The following is a 10,877-nucleotide window of genomic DNA, read 5'->3' on the forward strand; positions in this document are numbered from 1 at the left end:
GACTTTGTAGAAGGCTTGCCCACTTTAAAGAACAAGAACTTAATTTTAGTGGTTGTTGAAAGATTCACTAAATACTCACACTTCATTGCTATGAAACACCCTATCACAGTGCAATCTGTAGCAAGATCCTTCTCTGACAATGTATTCAAGTTACATGGAATGCCTTTAGTGATTGTGACTGACAGAGATAAGATTTTCACAAGCAATCTGTGGCAGAAGTTGTTCAAGTCACTTAACATCAAGCTGCACATGAGCACTAGCTATCATCCACAGACAGATGGGCAAACAGAGAGAGTGAACCAGTGCTTAGAGAATTATTTGAGGTGTATGTGTTTTCAGCAACCAAGGAAGTGGCATGGATGGCTATCCCTAGCTGAGTGGTGGTACAATACTTCCTTCCATACATCTCTGCAGATGACACCTTTCCAAGCTCTTTATGGGTTTCCACCTCCAATGGTAGCTGAATCAGCTCTTCCTGACACTATTTGTGAGGACAATAAAAACTTACTGCAGAACAGAGAGCTAGCGGTGGAAGTGATCAAGCAGAACCTCTTAAAAGCACACGCTAGAATGAAATTCTTTGCTGATAGAAACAGAAAGGAGAGAGAATTGAATGTGGGAGAAATGGTCTATCTTAAGCTCCAGCCTCACAGACACACTTCTCTCAGTTTGCACAGGCACATCAAACTACACTCCAAGTTTTATGGACCATTCAAGATTCTGAGCAAAATTGGAAACCATGCATACAAATTACTTCTGCCTGAAGACTGTCAGTTGCATGATACATTCCATGCCAGTCAGCTTAAAAGGCATATTGGTCCCAAGGTGGTTCCCTCTTCCAAACTTCCTCTGGTGGGTCCGGATGGGACAATTCAAATTGAACCTGAAGCGATTTTGGAGAGAAAACTCATTCCAAGAAAGCAAGGTAGTATAAGTATTCCAGTGGTCAGATGGTTGGTGAAATGGGCAAATCTTCCTCCAGAGAAAGCTACTTGGGAAGACTCAGCCTTCATCCAGAAGGTTTTCCCTACATTCAAAGCTTGAGGACAAGCTCCAGCTTAATCGGGGGTATTGTCAGGCCCAATTTTGAAAATCCCCTGTTTCGGCGTGCCAGTTAAGTCTACAGCCGCTCATCTCTCATCATAGGGTCACCAAGCAAAGATAACGGTTCGCCGGAATGGATCGCTCTCCTTCGTCGATCGACCATCCAACAGTCCGGATGGCGCGGGAAAAGCTGTTCATCACCCGACAACGCCATGTGCTCTTCTTTTTATGCCTTTTGCTTTTGGGTTGCTGTAGTGGCTACATAACTCAGCTATCTCTTCCATTTGAGGCATGTAATAGAATTATTGGATGTAAATCCTAGCCGCCGGTGACGTGCTACTACTTTCCCCTTTCTTTCTACAACGAAAACCCTAGCTAAATTCGCCCAGTTCCTGTCTGAATCTCGCTAATTCGTGCTTAAATTCAGTACAGTGAGACTCGGGTCCTGACAGACCCAACCCACCATGGCTTCGTTGCCGGATCTCCGACTTCCACCCCAATCAGACCCATCACCCTTCCACAAGGGAGCACGCGGCTGCATCGCAGACCCCGGCGAACCCCCGGAGCCGTCGCCCCTCGTGCGGCTCCTCCGGGCAATCGATCGACATCTGCTGACCCCTGGGGAGGTCAGGTCAGTGGGCGATTTTTCTTATCCTCTGCATGTATTCCTCGCAAAAAGCTGCACTTCTGCCTAATTAAACTGAATTTCTCCACTCGGATCGACGCGTTTGTAGGCCGGAAGGTGCTCCACTGCTTCCTAAAAGCGCAGAGAGCTATCCCAACTTGCATGGATGAATCCAATCGAATCAAATTGGTGTGTCGCCTTGAGCATTTTTTCTCTGGGGAACCAATGCTTGACTTTTCTGCTAGTAAATCTTTGGGCCACCACAAATGGAAGACAAGGATGTGGCGCCACTGTTCTTTTGTTTAGTCATTAATCAGAAGCCTAACAGCATGTGTATTCCTCTGTCCGGTCGTCAAGTCAGTGGAAGAATCAATACAATCATGTACGGCTCCACCAAACCTGAAGATGATATTTTGGGTAGGGGCTTTCGGCGCAATTTCTGCTCAGAAAAAGGGCTGAAAAGCGCGTTGCTTGTGCCTTACTAGATGGAGCAGAGACCTTACTGGAAGACAAACACAAACCTTGAAGCAACCACCACATCACTTGTGAAATCTCACATAGAAGAAAGCTTGCCAGCGAGAGACCCATGGAGGCTGCTCTTGTCACCGTTTCCACGGGGGTGATGAAGCCCCTCCTGTCCAAGCTCTTCAAGCTGCCGCTGGACGAGCACCGGAAGCTCCAAGGCGTCCGCCGTGACGCCAAGTTCATAGGAGACGAGCTTCGCAGCATGAAGGCTGCACTGGAGGTGCTTGCGGATGAAGAACAACTCGAACCTGCGATGAGAATTTGGCGGGATGATGTCCGTGAGCTTTCTTATGACATGGAAGATTGCATTGATGTCTTTGTGGCTCATGTCGACCATGAGCCCGATGGGCGTACCATGCTCAAGAAGTTCGTTGACATGTTGAAGAAGCCCAAACATCGCCATCAGGCTGCTAGTGAGATAGGTAAACTCAAGGCCCGTGTGGCTGAGGCAAGCGAGAGGCACAAGAGGTATAATATTATCCGGCCAACACCTTGCATTAGCTCTTGTGCCATTGACCCCCGGCTGCCGGCGCTTTACGCGGAGGTTGATGAACTTGTCGGCATTGATGGTCCTAAGGACGATATCATCGACTGGTTTCAGTGGGAGGCTACTTCTACGCAGCCTCAAGTGCTGTCTATTGTTGGTTCTGGCGGTCTTGGTAAGACTACTCTAGCAAAGCAAGTCTATCATGCATTGGAAAGCCAATTTTCATGTGCAGCTTTTGTGTCGGTTTCTCGAAATCCTGATATGAGAAAGATTCTAAGAGATATTGCTCAAGGAGTGGGGTTCACAGACAGCCCACCGGATGATGATGTGCAACAATTGATCAGTAAACTCAGGCAACATCTTAAAAACGAAAGGTAATCCTGCTCACCTATTATAATGCATGTGACTGCCAAGAAAAATAGACAAATAATGTATGTGATTGTTTCTAGGATTTCTACATATTATTTCCAGAAGGGCCTTCACTTTTAATATATGTTGTTGCAAAGGTCATGAACAAAGATGCAATTTAGCAATAACTTTTTGTCGCTAACTTAGTAATCCTTCTTCATTTAAAACTTTAACATTCTTCCCGACATTACTATTTATTTATGTCGTCAAACCTGATTCATCGATTTCGATCTGTTTGGTTTGCGTCTTGTGTATCGTTCTGCTGTTCCAAGGAGATCCGCTGGAGGGCACAGATTCACATCTGTTTAGCCAACTCCTGCTGCACCTATCGGTTCAGTTTGCATGCCTCCACTGCAGTGGCGGAGCTACAATGAATTTTCTGGGCGGGCCAAGCCAAAGGCCACCTGAAACTTTTACCCTTGTAGACCAATTTTACCCTTATACTTTAGTGTTTTGGGCTCATGCTGGGCGGGCCATGGCACTGTTTTGTTCGTACGTAGCTCCGCCAGTGCTCCACTGTCATCACTCAATTTCGCTTATTTCGCCGTAAGATTTTGTAGAGGAATTGCTCATCTTTCTTTGTAACTTGCAAATACATGCATATTTAGAGCTACAATCTCAGGTCATTTTACCAGATTAATTAATTGTTATAGTTGGGAACATGTAATGTAAACTTCTGTATCCACTAAAATTGACCGGTAACTAATAGAATTCTGCTTTACCCAAGCTTGTACACGAAACAGTGGAAGTGCTTCCTACAATGCAGTCAACATGAAGATTTTAGTTACTATTAGAGGTGACATCCCTATAAATACACAACTGCTACTTGATTTAGGTACTAGGTTTGACTGTGATATTTCAGGATTCTAACACTTGACAATTTATCATGTGTTGTCGAATAAAACACAGTATTAGACAAAAGTATTGTACCTTCAGTGTTTAAAAATTGCAATCACTCTGTTGACAGTCTTAAGTAATATCTAGCTGCATTTAATTAATGCTAATGCTTTATGCAATTTCTAATTAGCTTCACAGGATTTAAATACATATTTGTTAAAATCATTTTGTAGGTACTTTGTTGTAATTGATGATGTGTGGAGCGCGGACGTATGGGAAACTATCAGGCTTGTATTATTGAATAATAATAACCATGGGAGTAGAATTATTACTACAACACGTAATACTGAAGTTGCATCATGTTGTTCTTCAGGTGGTGGTCATGTTTATAAAATGGAACCCCTTACGTTTGATGACTCCAAAAGGTTGTTTTTTAGAAGAACATTTGGTCCTGAGGATTTATGCCATCCTCATCTGGAAAAAGTCTCTAATGACATATTAAGAAAATGTTCTGGCCTACCATTGGCTATTATTACTGTGTCTAGTTTGTTGGCTGATCAGCATGCAGAAGATGAATGGAAGAGGGTGTTAGCTGCTATTGGTTCTGCACTTGCAAAGGATTCTGGTGCTGATAAGATGACAAAGATATTATCTTTCAGCTACTTTGATCTTCCTCACCATCTGAGAGCCTGTTTGTTGTACTTGAGTATATTTCCAGAAGATTCTACTATCTGGAAACAACATTTGATACATATGTGGGTCGCTGAAGGATTCATTCATGAAAAACAAGGGCGAAGTCGATATGAAATAGGTGAGAGTTATTTTAACGAGCTCATTAATAGAAGCTTGATCCAACCGGTTGGTGCAACATTGGGCCAGGTAGAGTCATGCCAAGTCCATGATATAGTTCTGGATTTTATCACATGCATAGCTGCTGAAGTGAATTTTGTCACTAAATTCAGTGATGTAGAGCATGGACACAATTCATATGACAGAGTCCGCAGGCTCATTATAGGGAATACCAGTAATGAAAAGGTTGCCATATCAACAAGCCCGATCCTCTCTCATGTTCGGTCGCTCATTATATATGCGCATGACCCTCAAGTTTCTTTATTGGCTTTCCCAGTTCTTCGTGTCTTGGACCTAGGAAAGTGCTGGTGGTTAGAAGAGCACCATGTTGCAAATATTGAAAAGCTACTTCTTCTGAAGTATCTGAGTCTTGCAAATGTTACGCTCCTCCCCCAAAAAATTGGAGAACTGCAGTATTTGGAAACACTGGACATAACAAATACCAGAATTCTAGAAATGCCATTGGCTGTTACAAGCCTCCAATGGCTGGCCAGTCTAAATGTTCATTACCACATTAGATTTACGGATGGAATGATTGGTAAGATGCAAAGCTTGGAAGAGCTAGAGACGTTCGGTGTCCACTCCTATGAACAAGGGAAGCCACTAGAAGAATTCAGCCAGCTAACCAAGATGTGGAGGTTGAAAGTACAGCTGGGGATGTTTGAATTGTGGGAAGGACCAGGTCAAATTGAGGACCTTCACGGTTACTTGGGAACATTAGTATCTTCATGCAACCTTCGTCATCTAAATATATCCAAGCTAAGCTCGAACTTCCTAGCTGTCAAAACTTACTTTCCACTGTCACTGGACTCATGGTGTCCGACTACTCCCTGCAGCCTTCAGGAGCTTCACATAACATACTGTTTCATTGACAAGGTTCCAAACTGGATGAGCTTGCTCTGCAATCTTAGAGAATTAGAAATCTATGTCGCCAGTGTGAGGCCAGAAGATGTTAGGATCCTTGGGTCAATACCAACTTTGCTTATCCTCAAACTAAAGACTTTCAATGGCACCGATGGAAGAATTCTCATTCATGGGTTCAGCAATTTGAAATATTTCCATTTGGAACTCCTTTATTGTGGGACCTCACTGGAGTTTGAAGAGGGATCAATGCCAAGGCTTGAGCACCTGGAGCTGGAGTTCCGTGTGCATCAGATGGATTGCCTGAATGGTTCTCCCAATTTCGGTATCCAACACCTCTCTGCCCTCCGCAAAGTTGAGGTCTGTATTTTGTGCAACTTTGGCAATAGAGACAATCCGTTGGCAGGTTTAGAATGCTGCTTTGGCAAATTCATTGGAATGATTATTGAAGCTGACATCGAGGCGCTTCCCAATTGTTCCAGTTTCCTTTTACAATATGGAAATGTACCATTCGGAAACGTGGCCTGCGAACATTACACAAAAATTGTAAGTTCTCTACCAGAATCGGTAGCATTTGGTCATTTCAGTTCGTCCTCTTAGTTTGCTACTAGTACTTTATTTCTTTCTTCCATGCCGCAAAATTTTGGCCAGACGTTTAATTAGTTAAATAAATCTGTACTTGTCACCGTGTTTCGGCTTTGCTTTCGTTTTTCTTCTGCTGTATGAGTATTTCATCCTGGTGTTTCAAAACAGGTGGAGACAGACTGTGAGAAGGAAGATGAAGCAGGACGAGGCAAAGTTGGAAGTGCAGGAGCACCCCACTGGCATGTGGGAGAAAATTACTTTCGAATGTCATTTGGTTAAACAAATAATGTACGTTCTCGATCCCTGGTAGCATCATGCAGAGCTGCACCAGTGTGCTGCTTCGCTAGATGGGGGTCATCGAAGAGGACAAGGAGAATGCGATCTCAGGGGCCTTCTTGAGGGTTATTGGAGAGAGTTTGATCACCTTCTTTCCGAGCCCCAAGTGGCGAGTTTGGTGGCTCCGCCTGGTTGGTCAGTTCGTTGACAACCAACTGGCAGAGACTGTGTCGCCACCGTGGCCACCAGCGTAGGCAAGCTCAATAAATCTTGTGAAGGCCTGGTGAGTTATATGCTGCTCTACTTTGGTTGCTGGATGATCAAGTAGCTAATTAAGCCTTAGTATTTTCCAATCAAGATTTGCTTTGTTTGTAATGATTAAAGCGTGATATACCGTGTTGAATATAGACTTTGTGCCTGTAGACTCCTACGGTGTGAAAGTGGTTCTTGCTGCAGCAGTTGCAAATGCTCTGTGTTGGTGCAGGTTTTTGCTGTAGCCGCCTCAGCTCTGGTATGCAGGTTTGTGCTGGTTGCAAGACAATCTGATTAACTTGCAAGTACTAATAAGAACCAGGAGGCGGGAGCGGATGTTACCCTCTCCAGCCCATTCTCGGTTGCAAAGGTTTGTCGAATGAGCAATCTGGATAACGGAGGTGTTTCCTCTTACCGTGGACAATCTCTGAAATTGCCATAATGAACGTGTTTTTAACGGAACGAACTTCCATACCTTTTGTAGGTTATGACAAGGGCTACATAATGGATCCGTATGTGGCGCTATCTTCAACTCGCAAAGGATCATTCACCTAAGACCTTTAGGTGCAATCATTGGGAGATTGTAGCACCAGATACACTCAACCCAATTTGATGACAGTCTAGTAGTAAGTTATGTATTTGTAATCATTTATATTGTGGGTGTAAGGGCATATTTCACCCTATATGGTTTTGGTGATTGATGACAATGCTTTTGCGGACTAATTGTATGCATTAAGCGTTTTAAATATCTCATGTTTAGGCACAATATGATTCGTTGCCCCTCGGAGTCTAGTGAAGACGGAGTTTTCTCTACGTTTCTTTTCGATGGGTTTGAATCGTAGGAAAGCCGCTTTGGAAAGGTTTGGGCGGAATCATCACGTACACGTTTATTTCTTTTTGCACCACCTTTTCTTTGCCTCTTTGGAGCAACCATCGTTTATCCGTATCTCTGCAAAATGAAGGACTCCTAGTGATTGTTGTGCTGTGATATGCGATAGTACTGCTCATGGGAGCGGTAGTACCATAGAGGCCCACGGTAGTACCGGCCGGGGACGCGGTAGTACGGCAGGCCCTTGCGGTAGTACCGCTCCCCGGGCGTGGTAGTACCGTGGCCTCGGGCCGGGCACAGCAGCACGAGCGGAAGTAGGGGTGGATGTGATTTTTCACATCTACGCCCTACGCGGTAGTACCGCTCCCGGTATGCGGTAGTACTGTGTCGGATTTTTGCACAGATCGAAACTCAGCGGAAGTAGCCACTGATGTATTTTTATTCGTCCGTGCGTTCCCAGCCCAGACAAACCCTGCCTTGCGGTAGTACCGCTCCGGTGGTTCTACCACTCTTTACTTCAACGCAACAGGGCTGGTCTAGCTCCTGCCGTGCAAGCGGTAGTACCCTAGTGCCCCACGGTAGTATCGCAGGCCCTTGCGGTAGTACCACATGTCTGGTGCGGTAGTACCGCATGTCGCGGACTGGGTAAGTGGGTAACGATTGGATTTATCCTATCATTATATAAGGGGAGTCTTCTTCTCCGAGTTGATCACCTCTTCCATCCCTAAGCTTCATTGTTGCTCTAAGCTCCATTTTCGCCCGATCTCTTTCCCTAGCCAATCAAACTTATTGATCCTCTAGGGATTGGTTGAGAAGGCCTCGATCTACACTTCCACCAAGAGGAATTTGATTCCCCCACTAATCCCTTGCGGATCTTGTTACTCTGGGGTGTTTGAGCACCCTAGGCGGTTGAGGTCACTGCGGAGCCATAGTCCATTATGGTGAAGCTTCGTGGTGTCGTTGGGAGCCTCCAATTAAGTTGTAGAGATTGCCCTAACCTTGTTTGTAAAGGTTCGGTCGCCACCTCCAAGGGCACCAATAGTGGAATCACGGCATCTCACATTGTGTGAGGGCGTGAGGAGAATACGGTGGCCCTAGTGGCTTCTTGGAGAGCATTGTGCCTCCACACTACTCCAACGGAGACGTACTTCCCCTCAAAGGGAAGGAACTTCGGTAACACATCCTCGTCTCCATCGACTCCACTTTTGGTTATCTCTCACCTTTACTTGTGCAAGCTTATTTTGTGTTCTATCCCTTGCTTGCTTGTGTGCTTGTTGTTGTTGCATCATATAGGTTGCTCACCTAGTTGCATATCTAGACAACCTACTTTGATGCAAAGTTTAATTTGGTAAAGAAAAGCTAAAAATTGTTAGTTGACTATTCACCCCCCCTCTAGTCAACTATATCGATCCTTTCAATTGGTATCAGAGCCTCGTCTCTTTATTAAGGACTTTGCCGTCCGAAGAGTATGGTTAACAGCGTAGACGGTGGGGAGGAGCACTCCGGTGTGAATCCGTTCTCGTCTACGGCCGATGGGGGAACCGCGGTCTCTCGTGAGGAGTTCAACGTGGCTTTGGACACATTGAAAACCTCCATGACGACCGAGGTTGAAAGCATGTTTAACAAGTTCTTAGAAGGCCTTAAATTATCCACCGCAGCTATGAAAGTGGGTGATCCCGCTAACAAGGTGACGGATGCTAACTCCGACAAGGGGGGAGCTACTAGTGACAAAGTTCCTTTATCTAGTGGTAGAAATGGTAGTGGCATCTTTGCCAATGTTGAACCTCCACTTACTTATGGAGGACCGGTTCCCTCCACTCATTTGAATCATGTTGGTCCTCCTCCTAAGATTGTGAAAAATGAGGATTTTGACTCTTGGGACTATCACTTTAAACGTCATTTAAATCATGTTAATACTAATCTTTGGAGAATCATTGAGCAAGGTTTCTATCCGCATGACCCAAGTGACTTCACCCCGAGAGAAGCCGCGGATCATCAATTCAACGAGAATGCTCTCTTCATCATCCAAGATGCAATTCCATTCGAATATATTGTGCATCTCCGACCTTTCACTGTGGCCAAGGAAGCATGTCACCATGTTGTTTCCATTTACAAGGGAAGCGCAAGCATTCAACGCTCCAACTATGAAGTGGTGCAAGATGAAGCCGATGAGTTTGCAATGAATGAAGATGAAGAACCTCGTGAGCTTTACCGGAGGTTAACCACTCTCGCGGTCTCACTCCGAGATCATGGTAGCAAGGATACAGATGACAGTTGGATCAAGCGCAAGTTCCTTAAGGCCATGATGCCTTACCACAAGGCCATGTCCTCCATCATCCGTCAAAGGCCGGACTTCCACACCTTGTCCTCAAGTGAAGTGTTGGATGACATTGTGGCAATGAGGATCTTGGACAAGACCGCCGATAATGCGGTGTTGCGTTCTCAAAGAGCAAAGAAGCCCAACCTTGCCTTGAAGGCCAAGGCTAGTATGGAAGAAGAGGACGTAGAGGAAGAAGAGCAAAGCAACCCCGAAGATACGAAATATGCTTATCATGAGCACATGGCTCTCGCTTCAAGGCAATTTTGGAGCAAGAAGAACTTAAGGCCCAACTTCAACAAGAACAACTCAAGTGTTGCGAAGGGCAAGCAATGTGTGAGGACTTGGTATAATTGTGGCAATGTGAGCCATTTTGTTGTGGAGTGCCCATATGAGAAGAGGGAAGACAATGGTGGCAAGCTCATCCAAAAAGACAAGGCCAAGTCCTTCCTCAACAAGAGCAACATCACCAAGAAGACTCCTCCCAAGGGGTTGGTGGCACAAGAAGAGTACAATGAGGATGATGATGATGAAGAAGATGGTGAGTCAGTTTCCATGGCCTTCGTTGCCATTGCGACAACTCCACGGGTGTCCCTCTTAGACTCACCCAATGAGAATATCACCGCCAAGTGCCTCATGGCTAAAGCCACCAACAAGGTAACCCCCAACATCAAAACTACCATCATTACTAATCCTTCTTTGACGGATTGCATTGATGAAAGTGAGGGGTCTAATGAGGAGGAAAATGAATTTGGGTCTTTTATGAGTAAGCTCAAGGGTAAATCCAAGAAGCACTTTGTTGTTCTCTTGGAACAACTTGGTGAAGCCAATGACATGATCGAGGCTCACGAAGAAACCATCTCTAAGATGGAGGGGCATGGTCGGGACTATGCCGATGAGATATCAGATCTCTCTAACGCGCTTGAGGAAGAGCGCGGTCATCGTTTGGCTCTTGAGGAGTCACACAATGATGGTCATTCTA

The 10,877-nt window shown here is 45.1% G+C and overlaps 1 protein-coding gene across 8 annotated transcripts; it reads left to right on the top strand.

Moving 5' to 3' along the window:
• The first annotated feature begins 1,339 nt into the window (after positions 1 to 1,339).
• On the top strand, positions 1,340 to 7,515 carry LOC123175846 (disease resistance protein RGA5). 8 transcript variants are annotated; one of them, XR_006488191.1, is made up of 6 exons: positions 1,340 to 1,675; positions 1,779 to 3,055; positions 4,160 to 6,182; positions 6,390 to 6,780; positions 6,921 to 7,150; positions 7,234 to 7,515. XR_006488191.1 is itself a non-coding variant. In XM_044590348.1 (4 exons), the coding sequence occupies exons 2-4, from the start codon at positions 2,256 to 2,258 to the stop codon at positions 6,498 to 6,500; spliced, it is 2,934 nt and encodes a 977-aa protein (XP_044446283.1). In that variant the 5' UTR covers positions 1,340 to 1,675; positions 1,779 to 2,255; the 3' UTR covers positions 6,501 to 7,515. The 8 variants fall into 8 exon arrangements, 1 of the variants encoding a protein (XP_044446283.1); XR_006488194.1 differs by having other exon boundaries at positions 6,921 to 7,119; XR_006488192.1 differs by having other exon boundaries at positions 6,982 to 7,150.
• The last annotated feature ends 3,362 nt before the right edge of the window (positions 7,516 to 10,877 follow it).

Source organism: Triticum aestivum, unplaced genomic scaffold (assembly GCF_018294505.1).
Source record: "Triticum aestivum cultivar Chinese Spring unplaced genomic scaffold, IWGSC CS RefSeq v2.1 scaffold141362, whole genome shotgun sequence".
In the NCBI taxonomy this organism is placed as follows: Eukaryota; Viridiplantae; Streptophyta; class Magnoliopsida; order Poales; family Poaceae; genus Triticum; species Triticum aestivum.

Coding starts and splice junctions, on each gene's coding strand:
- LOC123175846 (XM_044590348.1), top strand. CDS start 2,256: ATGGAGGCTGCTCTTGTCACCGTTTCCACGGGGGTGATGAAGCCCCTC. Junction 3,056..4,159: donor CAACATCTTAAAAACGAAAG/GTAATCCTGCTC, acceptor ATCATTTTGTAG/GTACTTTGTTGTAATTGATG. Junction 6,183..6,389: donor GCGAACATTACACAAAAATT/GTAAGTTCTCTA, acceptor GTTTCAAAACAG/GTGGAGACAGACTGTGAGAA.